This window comes from Microcaecilia unicolor, chromosome 9 (assembly GCF_901765095.1).
Source record: "Microcaecilia unicolor chromosome 9, aMicUni1.1, whole genome shotgun sequence".
NCBI classification, from domain to species: Eukaryota; Metazoa; Chordata; class Amphibia; order Gymnophiona; family Siphonopidae; genus Microcaecilia; species Microcaecilia unicolor.
In genome coordinates, this window is record NC_044039.1 from 94,422,947 (window position 1) to 94,449,793 (window position 26,847).

General features: G+C 45.1%; 1 protein-coding gene across 6 annotated transcripts in view; it reads right to left on the reverse strand.

Moving 5' to 3' along the window:
* CASC1 (cancer susceptibility 1) overlaps window positions 1-26,847 on the reverse strand; it is a 245,373-nt gene that overhangs the window by 199,934 nt on the left and 18,592 nt on the right. For 2 of the 6 annotated variants that reach the window (XM_030213985.1, XM_030213979.1), the window contains exon 1: window positions 1,819-1,910. The exons of 3 other annotated variants lie outside the window; for them this stretch is intronic. In XM_030213985.1, the coding sequence (XP_030069845.1) occupies window positions 1,819-1,878 (60 nt within the window). In that variant the 5' untranslated portion in view covers window positions 1,879-1,910. Of the gene's footprint in view, window positions 1-1,818; window positions 1,911-2,602; window positions 2,645-26,847 lie in introns of those variants that run through there. One more of the 6 variants, XM_030213983.1, reaches the window with a different exon arrangement.

Below are 26,847 nucleotides of genomic sequence, written 5' to 3' on the forward strand. Positions count from 1 at the left end.
ACAGAAGCTGCACCTCTGACTGAGGGCAGCAGGACTATGACAAGCCTCCTGTGAATAAAGCAGAAGGAGCCTTCTCATACCCAGAGGGAAAGAATTAAACTAGGTAGGAAAAAAGTCTTGTGTTTATTTACTTTTCTGATGGCTTTGAGTCTTAACTGCCTGGTTATTTGAACTGAAAACATCCTGGGGAAGGAAGCCAAGGGCCCATAAAGAAAGAGCTGGCTATTTGAAATTTTTTGTTCTTGTTGTTGTTGCCTAATAGAAGCTGATGGGACTTTAGGCAAGAACTTTAATCCCTTGGATATTACCGGGGCTAAGGACATTTACCTATCACATTAAGCCTAAGGTTTCTTTTGATGAGCCATTTTACCAGAGCAGAGGAACTGGGGACTGTATATCCGGTACTTTGTGTAAAGTACATTGGATAAAAGAATACTGGCTCTAACCCAAAAGATTTTATTCTCTTAAAGTTATATCTTGGATTGTTTTGAATAATCCAACCAGGAACTGGACTAAAGAAAAAGGAAGGCTGGAAAGTATAGGCCCCTCCACTCCTGGTCTGGTGTCACGTCTCATTACGGAAAAGTGACATCCACGGTTCTATGACGTAAATAGAGCCAGCATAAGAACTGCAACACCAAGGGTGCCAAAGGAGGACGAGAGGAATATGACACTGCAAAGAATTCTAGTATGTCCACCCCTTGTGGTGGCGATTTCTATTGTGTCTTAATGAAATGGTATATAGATTGATATGTCCTCTGCGTAGATTAATGAATTGAAGCCATTATTTGCTAGAGTGTTGGCTAGTGGTAGCATTATTATATTGAAAAGTATGGGCGATATTGGTGATCCTTGTGGGACCCCACATTCTGCTATCCATGGGAGGAAGAGACTGTTGCCCATCTTGGCTTGGTAGGATCTGGATGTTAGGAAACCTTTGAACCATTTTAGCACCTCACCTCCTATGCCTATTTTGTCCATTAGTCTTAACATAAACAGGTGATCGACCATATCAAAGGCACATGACATGTTGAATTGAAGGAGCAGCATTTTTTTTGCCTTTGCTGATATCTTTTTTGAAGTTTGCTAGTATAATGTTATAAGTACTGTTTCTGTACTGTACTGTGGTCTAAATCCCGATTGGGAGTCATGGAGTATGGAGAATTTGTTGAGGTAGTCCATGAGCTGCCTGGCTACCAGTCTATGTATTTTGTAATGTTATGAGTACTGTTTCTGTACTGTACTATGGTCTAAATCCCGATTGGGAGTCATAGAGTATGGAGAAATTGTAGAGGAAATCCATGAGCTGCCTGGCTACATGATCTATGTATTCTGTATTTATGTTTAGATATTATTCTATGCCCCCCGATGCAAGTGTAAACCATAATGTGGCCATGTAAGGCTTACTTGAAGAAAAATGACTGTTACCATACTGAACTGGATTGTGTTTTGAAATCCAACTGCCTTCTACACTTCTACAACTTGTTGTTGGATTCTGCCTCTATTTTTTGGTCCAAAGGAGAAGACAGACATCAGATTCAGAGGATGTAAACTGACAGCATAGTTGGTGAGATCAGAATGGCAGGTCATCTGGGTCACGTATAAGCAATATTAAAAACAGGAAGCAAAGTCAGTGAACACTTATCAATATGAGGGTTCTTCTTTCTAAATGATTATTGAGGTTATTATTATTATTTATTTTGCTTTGGCAATATTCTCTGGGATTATTGTGTCTCGTATCGTTGCAATCCTGTGCAGAGTTTGTTTTTTATTTGCCTTTTTTTTTAAAACAAATGAGCATCAACATGTAACACTTACCAAGCATATGAAACGTTCAGTTCGCCACCAGGTTTCATCAAGCCACACAAGTTCGGTCATTTACCCAAAGAAAAATATATAAAATTAAAATAATAATAATAATAATAATAAAATCCCATCAGGCAATCTGTTCCCAAATGACTATTATCTCCGCACACCCAAATACCCACTCCTACTACACTACACTTTTACATGCACATCAAGATAGGAAAAGATGTGTTGGAAGTTTAGCAATCAACACGGTTCTCTAATATCAAAGGGAAGGAGAAGAAGGGCAAACTTCAAAAGCTAATCAAGAAATATATTAAGTTATGTCCAATAAAAAAGGTATCATCTTATTTTCCATGTTTTATTTTGTTTGATTTCTATTGATAACCTTTAAGAGTGGACTAACACGGCTACCACACCTCTCTACTTAAAAGGGAAGGAGTAAATAGTAGCCGAAATCACAATGCCAATAGTCTGTACTCCTTATTTGAATACAAAGCCAAAAACCCCAGTGCTAAAAAAAAAAAACCCAAAACAAAACAAAAAACACTATTATGGTAAATTGTACTTGCAACGTTTCACCAAGCAGCATGCTGAAATCCGGGGGAAGGGTTTGAACGTCAAACAGCAGCGGGAGCAGCAGCAATAAAACTAGTTTTCCTTCCCCCAGCTATTACCAAGCGTTTAATAAATAATCACAACAAATGTGCTATCGGTTTGCAGTCACATTATATCTTATCAATCAGACTACATAGCACCAAATGCACCATTTTCAGAATTAAGAAATGAAATCAACCTTCAAACATTGTCGCCCTACGGATGAACAAACAGAAACAGAAGTTCCTAGTTGCATTTGTTGACTGTTACCCTCGACAACAATATTCTATGCCCCTCCCATAAACCAGGCGCGGTCTTGAATACTAACATAATCTAGCCTGCAGAGTAAGGTATGCGCGTATTTAGCTAGGCGAAGGAGAGAATTTTGAAGTAGTACGATTTATCCAGCTGAAAACTTAGTTTTAGACAGGTAAAGATCATGGGCTTCTTCAACTTCAACGTCCTTATGAATGTAATCTGAGCCTATGAATAAGTTGATCTTTATAAAAGAAACTGTCTCCAACTTTACAAGCCTTCAGGAACTATACCTATTCTTAAATTACTGTTTCCCATGTCACGTTGCAAGAATCCAACGATGTTCCACACGCTCTGAACATATAGGACTTCTGCTTTATCACCTGCGGATTCGTTTCTCGAGTTGGGCTTCAAATTTGTTCCGGTTTACAGCCAGTACTCATAAATCGACTTTAACGTCATGTAGTTTCATCACTAATGTTTATTATTTTCCTCAAAACAGATTCAACTGAAACAGTACATATTGCCTTCCCTATTTTATCTGAGATGACGGTTGTAGCTTCTTCTCTTGTTACTTGAAACCCATAGCTGCTGTTCCCTACTTCTAGGAGTAAGATACCTTTTGCCAATACTAGATGCGAATTTACATGCCAGAACTGTATGATAGTTATGATTCCTAATGTATCCATTGAAATTATTGGTACAGGTCCTACTGTATGTATGGCATCATAAGGTGGCAGTAGTCCCCCCCTCCAAAAAAAAGTCTTTTCATTCTTTTCCCACCCCAGGTCCTTTGTATATGCTCCAAGGTGAGTTGGCCTGGATCTGCAGCAGCAAATTTAATCCTACTTGTGAGCTGCCCACCACAGAAGTGAATGTACAGGAAGTGCCTCCAACAGGCCCTGCAGTGACAGCCTCACTTGGCTGCCATCAGTCCAAGCCCCCCCCCCCCCCCCCCTCCCCTCACCTCAGTTCTCACTGCTGCTGCTACCTCACACATGCAACAGTGGTAATAAAGCAGAGAAACACTGTGGAACCTTTCATCTTGTGTGACTGCTAAAGGCTTTGCCAGTCCTGCCCTCTCTACTGCACACTTCTTGTTTCTGAGGGAGCAGAACCAGAAAAGCCTTTAGCAGCCAACATAAGATGTAGCAGGTAGTAGAAAGGTGCAATGCTAGATCAGGGCCAAGGGAGGAAAGTAGAGATGCTGGAGGGGAGAAAGAAATGGGATATGCTTGTTCTGGAGGTGGAAAGTAGGATGGTGAATACGGGGGACTAGTATGATATAGACCCCGACTGAACCTAGGATCTTCGGTTTCTGCAGAAACCTAATCTCCCCCGAAATTGGCCACTCAGTATCAGCAGAAACCAAAATTGTAAACAACCCCCCCCCCCCCCACTACCACTACACTAACCAAAAAAGCCCTCTCCCCAGTGACAGCCACCCTCCCCCTCGCAATCACTATCGGGCCCTCTCCCTCCCTGGTGGTCTAGTAGCCTCTTCATGTGCAGGAACAACCCCACTTGTTCCTGCCCTGTGCTGTTGCTCCAATGCAATAACTGCTGAGACCTATCATGGGAGGTTTCAGCAGCCATTTTGTGATTGGAACACGCACAAGCAGAACTCGTTCGTGCCTGTGCTGGTTTCAATCGCCAAATTGACAAAAAGACTCCCACTGCAATCTCGGCACCCATTGATTCTTTATATTTTGCAGAGTACAAGGAGAAATGCCTCACTGTCTCCAATTCTCTAGTTCTTTTCTGAGGAGTGCTGAGATAAGATGACATTTCTCTGGGTAAGTGAACATTATTTTGCTCTGGGCTAAAATAGAAATTGTAGGCTTAATAATAAAATCAGTTTGATTAAAAAAAAGCAGCAAACTTTATTTATTTAGTTTAAATTGTGTAAAACCTTTTCCCTATAGTTTTAAACTTGAACGTTCAGTCGTTGGTTGAAACTAAATGGTCACAGTCTACAACATTAACATATAACCTCTAGCAGGAACAGCAGGGTCTAATTCAGTATTCTTTCCCATTCCCCTCCCCCCCCCCACCCCATCGGCACAGAGCTTAACTATTCATTGAGTGAAAAAAATATTTCTTCCTATTTGTTTTAAAAGTATTTCCATATAACTTACATAAGTACATAAGTACTGCCACACTGGGAAAAAAACAAGGGTCCATCGAGCCCAGCATCCTGTCCACGACAGCGGCCAATCCAGGCCAAGGGCACCTGGCAAGCTTCCCAAATGTACAAACATTCTATGCGTTATTCCCGGAATTGTGGATTTTTCCCAAGTCCATTTAGTAGCGGTTTATGGACTTGTCCTTTAGGAAACCGTCTAACCCCCTTTTAAACTCTGCCAAGCTAACCGCCTTCACCACGTTCTCTGGCAACGAATTCCAGAGTTTAATTAAGCATTGGATGAAGAAACATTTTCTCTGATTTGTTTTAAATTTACTACACTGTAGTTTCATCGCATGCTCCCTAGTCCTAGTATTTTTGAAAAGTGTGAACAGACGCTTCACATCCACCTGTTCCACTCCACTCATTATTTTAAATACCTCTATCATGTCTCCCCTCAGCCGTCTCTTCTCCAAGCTGAAAAGCCCTAGCCTCCTTAGTCTTTCTTCATAGGAAAGTCGTCCCATTCCCGCTATCATTTTAGTCGCCCTTCGCTGCACCTTTTCCAATTCTACTATATCTTTCTTGAGATGCAGCGACCAGAATTGAACACAATACTCAAGGTTCGGTCGCACCATGGAGCGATATAACGGCATTACAACATCCTCACACCTGTTTTCCATACCTTTCCTAATAATACCCAACATTCTATTCACTTTCCAAGCCGCAGCAGCACACTGAGCAGAAGGTTTCAGTGTATTATCGACGACGACACCCAGATCCCTTTCTTGGTCCGTAACTCCTAACGTGGAACCTTGCATGAAGTAGCTATAATTCGGGTCCTTTTTTCCCAAATGCATCACCTTGCACTTGCTCACATTAAACGTCATCTGCCATTTAGCTACCCAGTCTCCCAGTCTCGTAAGGTCCTTCTGTAAATTTTCACAATCCTGTCGCAAGTTAACAACTTTGAATAACTGTGTGTCATCAGCAAATTTAATTATCTCGCTAGTTACTCCCATCTCTAAATCATTTATAAATATAAACTTCATTGAGTGTTCCCTAGTCTTTGTACTTAAAAGAGTAAAAAAAAAAATCGATTCACTTTTACCCATTCTACACCACTCAGGATTTTGTAGACTTCAATCATATCTCCCCTCAGCGGTCTCTTTTCCAAGCTGAAGAGCCCAAACCTCATATGAGAAGAGTTCCATCCTGTTTATCATTTTGGTCTTAACGATATTTGCCGCATCTAAAGTTGTCCTTTTACATAGTAAATGTCGGCAGATAAAGACCTGCATGGTCCATCCAGTTTGCCCAACAAGATGACCAGACATGAGCTGCACAGATTCCACTTCGTCATGATTTAACACTGGTTTACGTCATCTCTGTCTCTCCCTGCTAATTTTGGAGCACAGACCATAGAAATCTGCCTGGCACCTGTCCTACTTCCCAACCATTGGAGTTTCTGTCAAAGCCCACTTCAGCCTTGGATCCACAATTGGATCTTACGTCTGCCTTTGATACCATTGATCACTCCCTTCTTTTGTACTGTTTTCAAGAAACAGGTCTGACAGGTACAGTACTCAACTGGTTCTGCTCATACTTCTCCAATCGGACTTTTCATGTCTATTATAACACTATTCTCTCTCAATCACTCCCATTTTCCTATGGGGTTCTGCAAGGTTCTGTATTTGCACCCTGTTTATTTAATATTTTTATCTCCCTTTGCTACTTTTGTCAACAATTGGGTTAATCTCCTTATATATATGCCAATGATATTCATCTTCTGATAGCCCATGATCTTTGGGAAACAACTTTTCAAGAATCTGAATCTGATGATTTGAACCAATTGAGCATCTGGTTCAGCTGTAACAAACTCTCTCTGAATCCTCATTAGGCTATCTAGTTTTCAGGTTCTGACACCCCTCACTCGTACAGTCCTTGCCTTGATGGAATACCCCTACACTTTATGGATCCTATTTGCTCACTTGGTGTGATCCTGAAGGAAAAATTAATTCTTACCTGATAATTTTCTTTCCATTAGACCCAACAGATCAATCTGTCTACCAGCAGGTGGAGATAGAGAGAACCTCCGAGGTTTGCTATATGTGGACCTGTGCAGCCAGCTGAACCTCAGTATGAACGATACCAAAGCAGTGGAATGGAAACAATAGAAAACTCTCCTGACATTGTCAGACCAATTGCCCAACATACTTCCACCACTTCTATATTTATTTATTTTATTTTTTAATCAAATGAAGGAACATTCAGAACAATGGAACCCGAAAAAAACTAACCAACCGCAACAAAACTGCAGACAGTAAACCCATGGGGGGCCTCTGGATTGATCTTTTGGGACTAATGGAAAGAAAATTATCAGGTAAGAATTCATTTTTCCTTCCATGGCGTCCCACAGATCAATCCAGAGACTTGTGGGATGTACCCAAGCAGTCCTCAAGTAGGGCGGGACACCCCCAACCCGGCAGAAATCACCGACAAGCCAAACACCTCATCTTGATGAGCTGCCACATCCACCCGATAATGCCAAGTGAATGTATGGACCGAAGCCCATGTAGCTGCCTTGCAGATATCTTCCAGAGAAATCAAACGGGACTCTGCATAGGAGGAAGCTTGAGCTCGCGTAGAATGAGCCCAAACTTTCAAAGGGGCTTGCTTGCCCAATGCCACGTATGCCGAAGAGAGAGCCTCCCAAAACCAACGGGCTATGGTGTCATTGGATGCCATATGACCCTTCTTACTGCCTCCAAAAAGGACAAAGAGATGGTCAGAAATACAAAATTCATTTGTCACCTCCAAATACCCGAGAAAAGCCTGTCTCACGTTAAGGCAGCAAAGAGCCCGGAATTGCTCAGGGTAATCTTCCCGGTGGAAGGCCGGCAAATGCAGGGACTGCCCCAAGTGGAAACAAGAAACTACCTTGGGCAAAAATGAAGGAACTGTCCTAATCGATACCCCCGCCTCCGTAAAAACGCAGGAACAAATCTGAAATTCTCAGAGCGGAAGTAATGGGTACTAGGAAAATCGCCTTCAAGGTGAGCTCCTTAATCGTAATCCCCAATAACGGTTTCAAAGGAGAATGCTGAATTGCTTTGAGAACTAGATTAAGGTTCCAGGATGGCAGAACTGGCACGTGAGTGAGGAGGGTGGAAACGATTTACGCCCCTCAAGAAATGAACCACATCCGGGTGGGAGGCGATGGACGCCCCCTGAAGCCAGCCTCTAAAACATGCCAGAGCTGCCACCTGCACCTTAAGAGAACTCAACGAGAGTGATTTTTGTACAGCCTCCTGAAGAAATGTGAGGATAACCGATACTGAAGCCGAAGACGCTAACAATCCCAAACTCGCACACCACAAAATTGAAGGTACGCCACACCCTAGCAGTACACCTCCTTCACCAAGGCATGCATCCAGAAAAGTGACCTGAAAATTATCTCAGGCATGTAGGCTGAGTTGGCAGGAAAGACTGATGCTTTGGCCTAGTCACTCTGAATAAACACTGCAGAGTTCTTTTATCCTGAGATGAGAAAATAACTTCCCATCCACTTATTTAAACCCCTCTAAGGGGATGGAACAAAACAGCGATAAGTTTCCAGAGATCATGCAGCGTTGGCCTGGCAGCATGCCTGGTCACACAGATGGCATGCAAAGACTTGCAGTACCTTCCAGCCAGCTACAGCCTGGAACCTCCGGTGAGCTCACCTCTCCCATCCTTGGCCCCCTGCGGCAGGGCAATGCTGTACACCTTACCAAGTGATCACCTATGAGTGACAACTGGGGGCCGTGGAACTGCACTCTGCGCTTGACTAGGTCTGTTCCATGGATCTGAGAACCTAGGAGCCAGCCATTAGACTTGACCAAGCTGTATAACACCTGCCTGCACTGCTGGGAGCTAGGCCAGGTGCCAGCAGCACCAGCCTGAACAACCTACTGTGGAACTGGGAAAGGAGTTAAAAACTTATGTCTTTAAAAGAAATGCAAGAAATTGTCTTAAGTGAGCTATTGACAAATTACTGGCTCAGCTGACCTAGGAGGCGGCCAGTAAGTAGTAGAGAACTGCAGACCTCTATCTATACTGACAAAGAAAGGCTTTCAGATAAGAGAGGTTAAAAGGAGGACTGACCAGTATTTGTGATAGATGTATACTTTTAGCACATTCTGTAGGAAAACAGGTAATAAATGTTAGTCTATTATTATTAAAGACAGTTGAGAAATGCTATTAATCGGTTTTTCCATTGACCTATGTCCTTATATTTTTTACTTTTAGCATACTTGTTTAGATTAACTTCATCCTTCTAAAAAGTATGTTATGCTGATGCTATGGAATTCTGTATAAATTCATCAATTACCTCATATGTGCTTAAGGATATAAATGTAAGCACTAGACTGTCATTCTTCAGGGAGACTTGGAAGGAGAGAGCCGTCTCTCCATGTCTTCCTTCTTTATTGCAATAAAATATATGCTCTAACAAAGAAACCAGTTTTACTGATCCTGTGTGGGACAATGTATTTTATTTTCTATAATTTTATATACCGTATTTTTCGGACTATAAGACGCACTTTTTTCCCCCAAAATTTGGGAGGAAAATGGGGGGTGCGTCTTATAGTCCGAAGGTAGCGTTTTTGGACCTCCATCCCGTACTTACACGATTCCATGTTCCCTGGTGGTCTAGTGACGTCGGGGCAGGAAAGAGCCCCCTCTTTCCTGCCCATCGCGCTGCTCTCCGTGCTCCTCAATGCTTTCTGACGGTCTCGGCGATATTCAAAATGGCCGCCGAGATTCTTGGCGGCCATTTTGAATCTCGCCGAGACCGTCAGAAAGCATTGAGGAGCACGGAGAGCAGCGCGAAGGGCAGGAAAGAGGGGGCTCTTTCCGGCCCCGACGTCACTAGACCACCAGGGAACATGGAATCGTGTAAGTACGGGACGGAGGTCCAAAACTCGGACAAGACGCACCGGAGCACCTAGGTTTTAGAGGAGGGAAAAAGGAAAAAATTTTTTTCCTATTTCCCTCCTCTAAAACCTAGGTGCGTCTTATGGTCCGGTGCGTCTTATAGTCCGAAAAATACGGTACCTTTTACACTACCATCTGCAGGAGCTACCGAAATACTAGAGCTTTCCACTGAACACAGACCCTTTGCACTGGTGATGTCATGCCACTAGGAAACATCAGTTTCTCTATCTCCATCTGCTGGTAGGCAGGGATAACAACTCCAATAGTTCAGGATGGTACAGCCATAACGATCAGGAAGCCTCTGTATTGCTCCATGGTGCAAAAGCACCTTGTACAATTCTGGCCACTGCAACTCAAAGAAAGACATAGCTGAACTAGAAAAGGTACAGAGAACATGACCAAAATGATTAAGGGGATGGAACAACTTCCTTATGAGGAAAGCCTAAAGAAGTCAGGGCTCTTCAGCTTAGAGACAAGATGGTGGAGTGGAGATATGCAGTTATTATTTAGATTTTGCTCACACTTTTTTTCACTTATGGCCCAGGGCATCTTCAATTAAGGGCACCAAAATACCCAGCCTCTGACCTCTACAAGTTAAGCCTTTTCTCCCCACCCCTGGTCCACTCTCTCTCCTTCTCTTTTCCCTCCCCCGTCCCCATGAATCCAGCACTGCTCCTTCACCTCTCTCACTCCCCGATGGTCCTGTAAAGTTTACGTCGGTCCTGCCTTGTTTGACGCAATTTCCTGTGGGCAGGTCATGGAAGAGGGAAGACCCGGGGGCTGGCCGAAGGCAGCTTGTCATGCTGCTGCTTCTGCTGCCGCTGGCAACCTACATAAACTATACAGGACCGAGGGGGAGTGAGAGTGGTGAGGGGGTAGTGCCGGACCCGCAGGGGACAGAGATGAAGGAGAGACTGGACTGGGGGGAGACAGATGCCGGCCCAAGGGAGGAAGAGATGCCAAACCCATGGGGAGGGGCGTCGCCAATGCAAGTTGGCTCAGGGCACCACTATCCCTTGAGCCGACCCTGGAGATGTTAGCTTAGTTGTTAAAACACTGGGCTGACACCCAGAGAACCCTAGTTCAAATTTCACTGCGGCCCACTGCAGCTTCTTGTGATCTTGATGCCTACTTGTTCCTGCCTCTGGCACCACTATCTTGGAAAATGGTGGTGCCCAGCCCCCATGCATCCTGTGATGCACCAGGTATTGTCAGGCTGCCATTTAAGGGAATTTCACCCTTATTTGGAAGTCTTGGCTCAACTACCAAATAAGGGGAAAAAATCCCTTATATGTGAGACTGACTTCATGCAGTGCATCCCAGGCCATTTTTCAAGATGGCAGTGCTGGAAGGAGAAAGCAAGTTCATGACTCTTTTAAGGTACGTGTTGGGAGGTGAACTAGATATCAGGGACATTTCTTTTAAGTAAGCTGGGGGAGGGTATCCAGTCCATTTGGGTCAGCAGGGGGAGACTGGGGATGATACAGACCCCAGGGGTGGGGGGCACTCTACACTACTTCAGACCTGGCAGTAGGTTTCTCACGTAATGCCCCATGGAAGACACCAGCAGACAGCTGCTGGCTAATTTTAATAGGCTCTTTATCGTACATTTTAGTATGCTGTTCGCTGATGTCTACAACAGGAGTTAACTTCAGCACAGAAATCCTTTTCACATACAGCAGCCATCAACAAGCAGGTAACTGCTCATTAACCATGTAGTGCAGCCCACAGTAGCCTTCTGCATTGGTCTCTTAGACTGTAAACACTTTGGAGACAGGGAAATATCTTCGGTACATAAATGTAACTCATTCTGAGTTACTACTGTAAATGCTGTGGCTAAATAAATATGTGGGATCATATGTCACCATGCTAGCGAGCAGGTGCTGAAACGTGGTGCTACTGCACCTCTTCCTATTTTCTACCCCTCCTCGTGTTACATCTGCTTTTTTTTTTTTAACACTAGCTTTTTCTTTTAGTTAAGGCAGAGAAACACTGGTCTTTACCATCTTGGGGTGGTCTTGATGGCAGCAAAACCCCCCTCCGAGAGACAAGGATCCCAAAGGCAAGATGGCGGATAGTCAGGCCCTACTGAGTCCCTCAGTATGCTCCACATGGACAGCCAAAATCACCACAGAAATCACAGTGGCGGTGGAAGCCGCTTTGGATAAAAAGCTGCAGGCAATTTATGATCAGGCTGAAATGGTACATGAACGACTGGATAGTTTTGGGATTGATCTTGACCAACTACAGCAAAGGGTTAGTGATGTGGAGGATACCATGGCAGTAGCACATCGGCAGTGAATGGCCAGAAAGCTGACCTGCATAAAAGACTGGCAGACCTTGAAAGCAAAATAGATGACCTGGAGAATCGTTCCCGAAGGAACAACTTACACTTAATTAAGCTGCCAAAGACTCTTAAGGACCTTGAACTGATGAGTTTGGTGCAGTCTTTACAGCTTGACTTGCATTTGGGCCCACTGAGAATGGAGCGGGCACATCAGGTGGGACCCCTATGCCCACTGGCTAATCGGCCTCGTGCTATTATTCTAAAGGTTCTTAACTATGGCCACAAGCAGGCCATATTGCTTGCTACCTGAGCAGGTCTTTCCCTGTGCTATGAAGGCAAGAAGATTTTATATTTTCAGGACTACTCGTCTCAGGTGGCTATGGCCAGAAAGCACCTACAAGTGCTACTTTATATGACAAGAAAATTAAGTTTCTGTTATACCCAGTGAAACATAAAGTGCATTATGAGGATGCTGAAAAGTTCTTCAAGGACATGAGACTGGCAAAGGAGTTCCTCAATTCTCTCAATATTAGCTCTACCAGCGCTATATCCTGAATCTGGGAGGTCTGTGGGCTCTTTTGGACCTCATCCTTGATACTGTGGATAACTGAAATTTATTACATTTACTGTTGCTTGTACTTGGAGATGGAGTGGTCCTTTGTTTCCTATGAAGAAGGGGTTGGGTATCATCTGACTCATTTGACTGTTTATAACTGAAGCCATACAGTAAGTGCCTTTTCACACTCCAACTTCATCTGTTTCTAACACTCTTTGCCTGTGCCATGTGAGGATGCAGGGAATATTTGATGACTGAGTTCAGCTTTGCATTTCTTTCACTCTCAGATACCAGCATTTTTGGCCCTATACAATCAGTGACCGAGGGATCAGCTACAGCCATTTTCAAGACTGTAACAAGTGGTGGACTTAGGGCCATGTTGTTCTTCACCTGTTTGCCTTTCAGCTTGTGTTTGTGACTCTGGATGAAAGTTACTGTTTCTATTTTGCTTGTTTGTATTTAACAGCACTTGTTTTGTGTGCTGTGCACGATTGGTGCCATGTTTGGGGATGGGAGTTGGAAATGACAATCCCTTACGGCTCATATGTTACTTTTATTGGCCCACCATGCCAGATGTTTGAGGGATTCCACAGTTCTTGAGGCTCTGCTCCTCTCATGGTGGATGAGCAGTCTTGGTATGCATATACCATGCATCAAACAAGTCGTCTCCTTTAAAGGGGGTTATATATATATATATATATATATATAGGTAGTACTATTGTATTGGAGGGGTTTTCTGCTTAATCTGTACTTTGCATCTTGCTCTTAGCGAGGTGCCAAGACGTAATGGGTTTGATTAGTGACCCCTTTAGGGAGGTGATTTGGGGGGGGGGGGTAGATACTTTAGGAGGTAGGGGATTGGGAGGACTCTGGGAAGGGGGGGGGGGGTTGCTTTCAAGCAGTGGTTGAAATGGAATTTAAGGGTTTTTTGTGGCAGGCCTGGTGAAAAGGCTGGGGTTTCACATTTCTTGATGCCCAGTTTTTTAGTTCTAGTGGTGGGGTTTCTTTTATGTGGTTCATTGGTTTTCCTTTCTTTACCGTCTGCTTCTGTTGTGCTTTATGGGGATGGGTGCAGGCTGGGACACCTATACCCCCTTCCTTCTCTGTGGTTATCTGTTACTGCCCCCAATGATTGGTAGAGATAATGGTTAAAATAATAACATGGAATGTCGGTGACATTACCTCACCAATCAAACCAAGCAAGATTTTGCTGGTTCTGAATTGGCACAAAGCTCAAGTGACATTGTTGCAGGAAACCCATTTAAATTATCTACAGCATAGAAAGCTGTACTGTTGGTGGGTGGGTGATTACATAGAGGGGGCTACCAGCTGCTTTTAACTCCTAACCCTTACTCAATTGTTCATGTTTTATCATTCCCAACATAGTAATTCCCTTATCCCTTATTTGTCCTGTTTGTCTGTCCTAATTAGATAGTAAGCTCTGTTGAGCAGGGACTGTCTCTTCATGTCCAGTGTACAACGCTGTGTATGTCAAGTAGTGCTACAGAAATTATCAATAGTAGTAGTACTAGTACTCAGAATAGGAAGGCAGGGCCCATCATCTTATTTCTAAAGGGTTTACTTGTGGAGAAACGCTACATCATAACCCATGTTACTTTGAATCGACAGTCTGTGGTGTTGGTTAATGTGTATGCACCTAATTAATATGACAAACATTTTTTCAAAACCCTTAGAGGGCACATGCAAACTTTTGCTGCTATCTCTGTAGTTGTGGGTGGAGATTTCAATACCATTTTTGACTATTTGTTGGACAGCTCTAACCAATCTCTGGTTGTGCCGGTAGACTATTCTAAAGGGACTTCTTTATTGTGTACCTCTTGGAGACCTTTTCATTCTCAAGTCTCAGACCTAAGGGTTTTTCTTTGGTATTTCCCTAGAGACTTATATCATATTGTCATGTTTCATGATTATTTACTTGGTAAGTGGAAAGAATATGCTGTCAATAATACGGACCACTATATTTCTGACCTGGTTCTGTTCTGGGCAGCTGCCACAACCAATCTGGGGGGGGGGGGAGGAGGAATGGACATTATATCTTACTCATCACATAAGAAATGAGTCAGGGAGGCTGAGCTGCTCCACTTAGAGACACAGGGGGACTGTCAGATTTTCAGACACTATCCTACTGGCTGTAACAAAGCCTGTTTATTGGTGTCCCATCAATGTTAAATCACCTGATTCAAACCAGAACTCAGAGATCCATGCTGTATTATTACACACAGAAATATCTCAGGGCTGTGCCACACAGCCTAAATGGAAGAGCTAACAGGAAAAGCAATTCAAACAGGAACCACACACAGAAACAGCTCAGAGCTGTGCCCGGAGGCACAGTTAGCAGGAAGAGCAGTTCACACAGATTCACACAACACTTCAGCAAGTAAAGGGCAAAGAGACCTATTGCAAAGGCAACGCATGAAAGCTCCAAGGTCCTTTATAAAGGAGTTTGCTGATGATGTCACAACTAGGAATGAGGCTTGGCTGTAGGAACACCAGCATGAGGCTTGGATGTAAGAACACCGACAGCAGGAGCAGCCATGCAGGTAAAAGGCAGTCTGGAGACATCACAGAGCCAAATTACTGGAAAAAAAATCTGGACATGGTGGGGCACAGCCACTGCCATGACACCAGTCATCAATAAAAATGTTTTAAAAGTAAATTAAAGATATGATAGAAGTCTATAAAGTAATGTGTAGTGGAATGGGTAGATGTGAATTGCTCGTTTATTCTTTCCAAAAGAACAAGGACTAGGGCGCACGTAATAAAGTTACTAAGCAGTATATTTCTTCACTCTCTGGAATTCATTGCCAATGTGGTAAAAGCTGTTAGTAGCAGGGTTTAAAAAAAAAAGGTTTGGAGGATTCCATAAGCTGTTACTAAGGTGGACTTGGGGAAAATCTACTGCTTATTACTGGGATAAGCAGCGTGAAATCTATTCTTTTGGGATCCTGCTAGGTACTTGTGACATGGATTGGCTACTGTTGGAAACAGGTTACTGGGCTTAATGGACCTTCAGTCTGTCCCAGTATGGCAGTGCTTAGGTACTTATGATTTTACATTCATGTCCATAAACTAGAAGGATGGTTAACATCTGGATATTGAAAATTTAAAAACTTATTTGAGCCAATCCTGCCTGTTTCAAGGGTGACCACCAATAGAAACTGTATGTAGGATCCAGCCAAAGGAAAGGCTGTAGGGAAAAGAGCACTGCAAGGCGCCTCTACTCAAGGGAGGCAATGAATCCTGTGCTACAGAATGAGGTTGTTGCATACAGTAGGAGATGAAGAGAAATGAAGCCACCTTGAAAATGGGAAATAGCAGTTCTAACAGCTGCAGAATTACAAACATCAATTACAGGGCAAATGAGCACCTTTTGGTGGGAGAGGCCAAACAAATCCATCTGTGGTCCCACCTCTAAGCTTTCTAGTTGCTAATGCTGTGTTGGTCAAAATATTGGTGGCCCACCTCATTCTGTTGCTTATGATTCACAGCAAAATATCAATTAATTGCACTTTTCAAACAGTCCTCCCTTCTCCCGATCTCAGAGAACCAAGACAGATATAAATACATTCACACATACTATCATAGTAAGTGATGGCAGATAAAGACCTGGATGGTCCATCCTGTCTGCCCAACTGTCACATTCATTGATTTAAATCAACAATGAACTATCATGTCTACTTGTGCACAGATACACATATGCAAGCATTCATGCAAGCAAGCAAAAACATACTTGCACTGAAACACAAACACATGTGCATACACACAAACATGCACAGGCATACCAGACCACAAATACAAGCAGAGGGGTTAGAAAGAATTCCATAAGCCACATTTCATCAACTTGTTTGCTGCTACAGACGCTGGAACTGCTTCTCCCTTAGAAATGCATTAGCTATGTTATTCTATTGGGGGGGGGGGGGTCTTATTTCTCTGAAACCCACAATCCAATTTTTTTTTGTTACATTTGTACCCCGTGCTTTCCCACTCATGGCAGGCTCAATGCGGCTTACATGGGGCAATGGAGAGTTGAGTGACTTGCCCAGAGTCACAAGGAGCTGCCTGTGCTGGGAATCAAACTCAGGTCCTCAGTTCCCCAGGGCCAAAGTCCACTACCCTAACCACTAGGCCACTCCTCCACTCCATTTGGTCCATTCTCAAACTGATTGTCTCTTTTTACCACTTTCCCCTTCATGCCAACTTTCATTCCATTATGTTACATTTTCACAGTTATTTTGCCTCCAGACAGACAAACATTCTTGACTACATTCATATAAAAAAAAAAAATACAAAAAAAAAAGAGAGAGCATTTATTTGCTTCCTCAGGTTTTATTGGTTCAATAGGCTATCCCCAAGGGCATATCCTCAATATGTGCTCTGGGACAGCTTAATGATTAGGCAAACTAGACAGGCGCCTAGCACAGCAGCTTCTTGGAGGCGGGGAAAGAGCATCTGCTGCTGTCAAAGTAAAACAATAGGTCCCGACAGCCACACAAACTGAAAAAAAACATCAGCAATTTTCAAATAGCCCAGTAACCTAGGTGAACAGTTATTGAAAACAGCCCTCAGTATATTATTGGGAACATGAAATTATAGTCATAGAAAATGAAAATGCAAAAAAATATTGTAAGATTTTAGAATCCAAACTGACAGATTCCAATATGCCTGATATAACAGCGACAGAACAGAAATACATATGGTTTATTGAGAAGTGTCAATATCAGGTAATAGTAGAGTTGGAGAAAAAGAATTAAAAAAAAAAAAAAAAAGATCAAGGAGTACTAGGATTTTGAAAGTGAACTTGGAAGAACCTGGAAAAAAAAGAAATCAATGGTGGTATCAATAATAATTGGGCCTTTAGGAGCCATACCATGGAATTTTATTAAACAGAGAACTTCAAATTCCTTAACCGTACCAGCTATGAAAATTATTTATTCAGAACTGTATATATTCTACAATAATACCTCTATAATTCTTAAATCCTTGGGTAGGACTTCAATTTTTGGAGTATACAACCAGTTAAAAGACTGTGATGACTTTTCAAGCATTGATGATATATCAAAGCATATATTATGTATGCATTTTTACAGCATTCTTCAGGCAGGGCTGGTAATCATGATTGTTGAAAGTATTAGGCATGGATGGAAGGCAGCCAGGAAGAAAGGTACATGCTGAAGGTTTGCCTAGAAAACTGCTCTTCAATACAAGGTCTGCAGGGTAATTGCAGCCGTCGGAGACCTCTTTGGCTGCCCCACTGTCATTTTTTTTGGGGGGGGCGGGGTTCTTTGTAGCTGGATGAAAGTCACAGGACTTGCTCTTGGCTTGAAAACTTCACAGATCAGGCTGGCCAGGTCCCTCCTCTAGTTCACCTATTAAAAAAAAAAAAAAAAAAAAAAAAAAAAAAAAGACAGCGCAGGCACAGCCTTCTTTATTGGTAGGAGCACATGGAGTTGGAGAAGCACTGGAAAACAAGTCCAGGCTGGAACTGTGCTGGCTTGATTCTCTACTGCTGCCAAATTGCATGTGGCCAGCAAAGTGCCTTCTTGCTAAAGGTCCATGCGCTTCCCTGCTGCCTTTCAAGTTTTTTGTCAAGGAGGCGGACCAAGGCCTCATCAATTCTCCCTTTTAACTTTGGTTTGGGTTGGATTTCAGAAACAAACCTCTCCGGTATCATGTAAGCCACATTTCGCCTACAAATAGGTGGGAAAATGTGGGGTACAAATGTAACAAATAAATAAATATTAGACCCTCTCCTTCAAGGTATTCAGTCCCTGCATATGTGCCTGTTCCCCTGTCTCCACAACATACACCAGGCTGCACCTATGCCCTCTTTCTGCCCCTGCAACCAGCACCAATATAATTTCCTCTCTCTACCTACCCACCCCCCCACCCCACCCCAACCAGTCCCTATAAACTTATGAGTCTTTGTAAGTGATTAATGCAAGCCATCATCAGACAGCCCAGGGGTCACCTCTCTGCCATCTTCAGCATACTCTGAGGGCAACATCCTGTTGCCACACAGGCAGGACTAGTGAAGAGAAGGTTTCAGGGCTGACTAATGGCAGACTGCATTAATTGCCAAAAAAAGATTGGGGGAGGGGGTGGAGAGAAGAAACTGCCAGACTCACAGAAAGAGAAATGCTGGACCCGCGAGAAGGTGTTTGAACTACAAGCAGTGCAGACATGCAGTGGAGGTTGGATTTCCAGACTACAGGAGGGAGGGGTGTTAGAGGATGGGGATAAAGTGAGAGATGCAGGTCTGGGGGCAGGATGAGGGGAAAGAGTGAGAGATGTTAGCTCAGGAGAGGGAAGTTTCTGCAGTGTTTTAAGTGCTCATTTTTAAAATTCTGCATGACTTGTTCTGTGTAGAAACTCCTCAGTTCCTTTGCCCTGGCCACCCTGACTCACTCGTTCTCAGTCACCTGGATTACTGTAATGCTCTCTATATAGGCCTTACAGAGTCTAGGATCTCTGCTGTTTACAGTTTATTCAAAATACAGCCATAAAAATAATTACCAGTCACAGGAAAATTTGACTGTTACCCCACTCCTCAAATCTGCCCTCTGCCTACCCCTATCTCACTGTATAACCTTTAATGTACTGCTCTTATTCTACAAAAACCGAGCCTCTGGCGAACCACTATTTCTCTTGGAATCCTTGACTCCCTATTGTCCCTCCAGATCGCTTAGGTCATCACAACTGAATCTTCTCATTGTTCCTTCTTTCACACTCTGTCACGCTACCATTCGGTGCTCTATTTTTTCAGTCCAGGGTCCAAAACTGTAGAATAATCTGCCTCATCAGTTCCTATGCTCCTCCCTCCAGCAATTGAAATCGGAGGTAAAGGCTGTTCTTTTCTCTGAGGTCTATGGCTAACCTCAGTCTCACTTGGGGTTTCACTGTCAAACAGCCTGAACTACACATTCCTTTCTTCTTGTGCTTCCCCCCCCTTTCATTCCCTCCTCCTCTTCTTCTGCTCTTTCCCATCTCCCCTCCGCTTACGTGTATGTCCATTCTCCCTCCCTCTTTATATTTGATTGTAAGCCACCTAGATATTAATTTGATGGGTGGGATTATTATTATTATTAGTTACATTTGTATCCCACATTTTCCCACCTTTTTGCAGGCTCAATGTGGCTTACATATTATATAAGCCCTGAATAAAATTAGAAACTTGAGCGATGCTGGCGGTGGGGGTGGGGGGGGGGGGGGATAAGGGAGAAAGAGTGAGAGATGCTGGCTGGCAGGGGCAGAATATAGGGAAGAGAGAGTAAGGCTAGCACAGGCAGGGGGCAGGATACGGGAGAGTTACATAATAAGTAACGGAAGATAAAGACCTGAATGGCCCATCCAGTCTGCCCAACAATCACATTCATTCTCAATTCTAGATTAAATCAACAATGAACTTGATATTATATGCTTCAGCATGGTCTTTCTTTTTTGTTTCTGGGACATAAACCATAGCAGTCCGTCTGGCTCTGTCCTTGTGTTCTAACTACTGCAGTTGTCGTCAAATCCTATCCAAATTCATCTTGTCATTTGCAGGACACAGACCATAAAAGTCTGCCCGGCTCTGTCCTCACATTCCAAATTACTCGAGTTTCCATCAAAACTTTCTCCAGCCCATCCTAAACCAGACTGTTATATACGGCACATTGCTATATGCAGCACTCGGACCATACAAGCCAGCCCAGCACTGGCCTTAGTTGATACAGCCAGAGTTGCCATCTAAGCACCACTTAATATGCAAACACATATGCAACCTTTAAGTTTTCTTTCTTTTTATATCGTTCATTTTATAATTAAAGATCGTGTGTACATCTCACACCATTTTGAATGCCACCATTTTTTTCTCCACCCCCCCCCCCCCCCCCGGGGCATCAACCACCTTTCCCGTTAAAAAGAATTTTCTGGCATTACTCCGAAGTCTACCATCCTGCAACCTCAATCATGTCCTCTAGTTTTACCATTTTCCCATATCTGGAAAATATCTGTTTCTATATTAATACCTTTCAAGTATTTAAAAGTCTGCGTCATATCACCCCTCTCTCCTAGGGTATACATATTCAGGTCTTCAAGTCTCTTCTCATATGTCTTTTGGCGCAATCCCCATATCATTTTTTTTGCCTTCTTCTGAACCGCTTCAAGTCTTCTTACATTATTTAGCAAAATATGTCCTCCAAAACTGAATGGAATACTCCAGGTGGGGCCCCACTAACGACTTGTACAGAGGCATCAACACCTCCTTTCTTCTGCTGGTTACACCTCTCTCTATACAACTCAGCATCCTTCTGGCTACAGCCACCACCTTCAGATGCTCAGATACTATAACCCAAAGATTCCTCTCCATGCCTGTACATATCAGCCTCTCACTGCCTAAAACATACATCTCTCGTGGATTTCTACTCCCTAAGTGCACCATTCTGTACTTCTTTGCATTGAATTTTAATTGCCAAACATTAGACCATTCTTCTAACTTTTGCAGATCTTTTTTCAATGATTTCCACTCCCTCCAGGGTATCCACTCTGTAACAAAAGCGAATGCTACATACCTGTAGAAGGTATTCTCCGAGGACAGCAGGCTGATTGTTCTCGGCAGCCCCTCCAATGTCCGCGGCAGCCCCTCCAATCGGAATCTTCACTAGCAAAAGCCTTTGCTAGCCCTCGCGCGCCGATACGCACCGCGCATGCGCGGCCATCTTCCCGCCCGAACCAGCTCGTGCCGGCCAGTCTCATATGTAGCAAGACAAAGAGAAGGGAAGACACAACTCCAAAGGGGAGGCGGGCGGGTTTGTGAGAACAATCAGCCTGCTGTCCTCGGAGAATACCTTCTACAGGTATGTAGCATTCGCTTTCTCCGAGGACAAGCAGGCTGCTTGTTCTCACTGATGGGGTATCCCTAGCCCCCAGGCTCACTCAAAACAACAACCATGGTCAATTGGGCCTCGCAACGGCGAGGACATAACTGAGATTGACCTAAAAAATTTACCAACTAACTGAGAGTGCAGCCTGGAACAGAACAAACAGGGCCCTCGGGGGGTGGAGTTGGATCCTAAAGCCCAAACAGGTTCTGAAGAACTGACTGCCCGAACCGACTGTCGCGTCGGGTATCCTGCTGCAGGCAGTAATGAGATGTGAATGTGTGGACAGATGACCACGTCGCAGCTTTGCAAATTTCTTCAATGGTAGCTGACTTCAAGTGGGCTACCGACGCTGCCATGGCTCTAACATTATGAGCCGTGACATGACCCTCAAGAGCCAGCCCAGCCTGGGCGTAAGTGAAGGAAATGCAATCTGCTAGCCAATTGGATATGGTGCGTTTTCCTACAGCCACTCCCCTCCTGTTGGGATCAAAAGAAACAAACAATTGGGCGGACTGTCTGTTGGGCTGTGTCCGCTCCAAACAGAAGGCCAATGCTCTTTTGCAGTCCAATGTGTGCAGCAGGGCAGGAATGAGGACGGGGAAAGAATGTTGGCAAGACAATTGACTGGTTCAGATGGAACTCCGACACAACCTTTGGCAAGAACTTAGGGTGAGTGCGGAGGACTACTCTGTTATGATGAAATTTGGTGTAAGGGGCCTGGGCTACCAAGGCCTGAAGCTCACTGACTCTACGAGCTGCAGTAACTGCCACCAAGAAAATGACCTTCCAGGTCAAGTACTTCAGATGGCAGGAATTCAGTGGCTCAAAAGGAGGTTTCATCAGCTGGGTGAGAACAACATTGAGATCCCATGACACTGTAGGAGGCTTGACAGGGGGCTTTGACAAAAGCAAACCTCTCATGAAGCGAACAACTAAAGGCTGTCCCGAGATCGGCTTACCTTCCACACGGTAATGGTATGCACTGATTGCAGTAAGGTGAACCCTTACAGAGTTGGTCTTGAGACCGGACTCAGACAAGTGCAGAAGGTATTCAAGCAGGGTCTGTGTAGGACAAGAGCGAGGATCTAGGGCCTTGCTGTCACACCAGACGGCAAACCTCCTCCACAGAAAGAAGTAACTCCTCTTAGTGGAATCTTTCCCGGAAGCAAGCAAGATGCGGGAGACACCCTCCGACAGACCCAAAGAGGCAAAGTCTACGCTCTCAACATCCAGGCCGTGAGAGCCAGGGACCGGAGGCTGGGATGCAGAAGTGCCCCTTCGTCCTGTGTGATGAGGGTCGGAAAACACTCCAATCTCCACGGTTCTTCGGAGGACAACTCCAGAAGAAGAGGGAACCAGATCTGACGCGGCCAAAAAGGAGCAATCAGAATCATGGTGCCTCGGTCTTGCTTGAGTTTCAACAAAGTCTTCCCCACCAGAGGTATGGGAGGATAAGCATACAGCAGACCCTCCCCCCAGTCCAGGAGGAAGGCATCCGATGCTAGTCTGCCGTGGGCCTGAAGCCTGGAACAGAACTGAGGGACCTTGTGGTTGGCTCGAGATGCAAAGAGATCCACCAAGGGGGTGCCCCACACCTGGAAGATCTGTCGCACTACACGAGAATTGAGCGACCACTCGTGAGGTTGCATAATCCTGCTCAACCTGTCGGCCAGACTGTTGTTTACGCCTGCCAGATATGTGGCTTGGAGCACCATGCCGTGCCGGCGAGCCCAGAGCCACATGCTGACGGCTTCCTGACACAGGGGGCGAGATCCGGTGCCCCCCTGCTTGTTGACGTAATACATGGCAACCTGGTTGTCTGTCTGAATTTGGATAATTTTGTGGGACAGCCGATCTCTGAAAGCCTTCAGAGCGTTCCAGATCGCTCGCAACTCCAGAAGATTGATCTGCAGATTGCGTTCCTGGAGGGACCAGCTTCCTTGGGTGTGAAGCCCATCGACATGAGCTCCCCATCCCAGGAGAGACGCATCCGTTGTCAGCACTTTTTGTGGCTGAGGAATTTGGAAAGGACGTCCCAGAGTCAAATTGGACCAAATCGTCCACCAATACAGGGATTTGAGAAAACTCGTGGACAGGTGGATCACGTCTTCTAGATCCCCAGCAGCCTGAAACCACTGGGAAGCTAGGGTCCATTGAGCAGATCTCATGTGAAGGCGGGCCATGGGAGTCACATGAACTGTGGAGGCCATGTGGCCCAGCAATCTCAACATCTGCCGAGCTGTGATCTGCTGGGACGCTCGCACCCGCGAGACGAGGGACAACAAATTGTTGGCTCTCGTCTCTGGGAGATAGGCGCGAGCCGTCCGAGAGTCCAGCAGAGCTCCTATGAATTCGAGTCTCTGCACTGGGAGAAGGTGGGACTTTGGATAATTTATCACAAACCCCAGTAGCTCCAGGAGGCGAATAGTCATCTGCATGAACTGCAGGGCTCCTGCCTCGGATGTGTTCTTCACCAGCCAATCGTCGAGATATGGGAACACGTGCACCCCCAGCCTGCGAAGTGCCGTTGCTACCACAGCCAAGCACTTTGTGAACACCCTGGGCGCAGAGGCGAGCCCAAAGGGTAGCACACAGTACTGGAAGTGACGTGTGCCCAGCTGAAATCGCAGATACTGTCTGTGAGCTGGCAGTATCGGGATGTGCGTGTATGCGTCCTTTAAGTCCAGAGAGCATAGCCAATCGTTTTCCTGAATCATGGGAAGGAGGGTGCCCAGGGAAAGCATCCTGAACTTTTCTTTTACGAGGTATTTGTTCAGGGCCCTTAGGTCTAGGATGGGACGCATCCCCCCTGTTTTCTTTTCCACAAGGAAGTACCTGGAATAGAATCCCAGCCCTTCCTGCCCGGATGGCACGGGCTCGACCGCATTGGCGCTGAGAAGGGCGGAGAGTTCCTCTGCAAGTACCTGCTTGTGCTGGAAGCTGTAAGACTGAGCTCCCGGTGGACAATTTGGAGGTATGGAGGCCAAATTGAGGGTGTATCCTTGCCGGACTATTTGAAGAACCCACTGATCGGAGGTTATGAGAGGCCACCTTTGGTGAAAAGCTTTCAACCTCCCTCCGACTGGTAGGTCGCCCGGCACTGAGACTTGGATGTCGGCTATGCTCTGCTGGAGCCAGTCAAAAGCTCGTCCCTTGCTTTTGCTGGGGAGCCGAGGGGCCTTGCTGAGGCGCACGCTGCTGACGAGAGCGCGCGCGCTGGGGCTTAGCCTGGGCCACAGGCTGTCGAGAAGGAGGATTGTACCTACGCTTGCCAGAAGAGTAGGGAACAGTCTTCCTTCCCCCGAAAAATCTTCTACCTGTAGAGGTAGATGCTGAAGGCTGCCGGCGGGAGAACTTGTCGAATGCGGTATCCCGCTGGTGGAGCTGCTCTACCACCTGTTCGACCTTCTCTCCAAAAATGTTATCCGCACGGCAAGGCGAGTCCGCAATCCGCTGCTGGAGTCTGTTCTCCAGGTCGGAGGCACGCAGCCATGAGAGCCTGCGCATCACCACACCTTGAGCAGCGGCCCTGGACGCAACATCATAAGTACATAAGTACATAAGTACATAAGTACATAAGTAGTGCCATACTGGGAAAGACCAAAGGTCCATCTAGCCCAGCATCCTGTCACCGACAGTGGCCAATCCAGGTCAAGGGCACCTGGCACGCTCCCCAAACGTAAAAACATTCCAGACAAGTTGTACCTAAAAATGAGGAATTTTTCCAGTCCATTTAATAGCGGTCTATGGACTTGTCCTTTAGGAATCTATCTAACCCCTTTTTAAACTCCGTCAAGCTAACCGCCCGTACCACGTTCTCCGGCAATGAATTCCAGAGTCTAATTACACGTTGGGTGAAGAAAAATTTTCTCCGATTCGTTTTAAATTTACCACACTGTAGCTTCAACTCATGCCCTCTAGTCCTAGTATTTTTGGATAGCGTGAACAGTCGCTTCACATCCACCCGATCCATTCCACTCATTATTTTATACACTTCTATCATATCTCCCCTCAGCCGTCTCTTCTCCAAGCTGAAAAGCCCTAGCCTTCTCAGCCTCTCTTCATAGGAAAGTCGTCCCATCCCCACTATCATTTTCGTCGCCCTTCGCTGTACCTTTTCCAATTCTACTATATCTTTTTTGAGATACGGAGACCAGTACTGAACACAATACTCCAGGTGCGGTCGCACCATGGAGCGATACAACGGCATTATAACATCCGCACACCTGGACTCCATACCCTTCTTAATAACACCCAACATTCTATTCGCTTTCCTAGCCGCAGCAGCACACTGAGCAGAAGGTTTCAGCGTATCATCGACGACGACACCCAGATCCCTTTCTTGATCCGTAACTCCTAACGCGGAACCTTGCAAGACGTAGCTATAATTCGGGTTCCTCTTACCCACATGCATCACTTTGCACTTGTCAACATTGAACTTCATCTGCCACTTGCACGCCCATTCTCCCAGTCTCGCAAGGTCCTCCTGTAATCGTTCACATTCCTCCTGCGACTTGACGACCCTGAATAATTTTGTGTCATCGGCGAATTTAATTACCTCACTAGTTATTCCCATCTCTAGGTCATTTATAAATACATTAAAAAGCAACGGACCCAGCACAGACCCCTGCGGGACCCCACTAACTACCCTCCTCCACTGAGAATACTGGCCACGCAATCCTACTCTCTGCTTCCTATCTTTCAACCAGTTCTTAATCCATAATAATACCCTACCTCCGATTCCATGACTCTGCAATTTCTTCAGGAGTCTTTCGTGCGGCACTTTGTCAAACGCCTTCTGAAAATCCAGATATACAATATCAACCGGCTCCCCATTGTCCACATGTTTGCTTACCCCCTCAAAAAAATGCATTAGATTGGTGAGGCAAGACTTCCCTTCACTAAATCCGTGCTGACTTTGTCTCATCAGTCCATGTTTTTGTATATGCTCTGCAATTTTATTCTTAATAATAGCCTCCACCATCTTGCCCGGCACCGACGTCAGACTCCTCTGGCCAGGAATTTTCTGCACGCCTTCAGCTGCCTGACCACCTCCTGAAATGGCTTGGCTTGCTCAGGGGGGAGCGCATCCACCAAGCCCGCCAACTGCCGCACATTGTTCCGCATATGTATGCTCGTGTAGAGCTGGTAGGACTGAATTTTGGCCACGAGCATAGAAGAATGGTAGGCCTTCCTCCCAAAGGAGTCTAAGGTTCTAGAGTCTTTGCCCGGGGGCGCCGAAGCATGCTCCCTAGAACTCTTAGCCTTCTTTAGGGCCAAATCCACAACTCCAGAGTCATGAGGCAACTGGGTGCGCATCAGCTCTGGGTCCCCATGGATCCGGTACTGGGACTCGATCTTC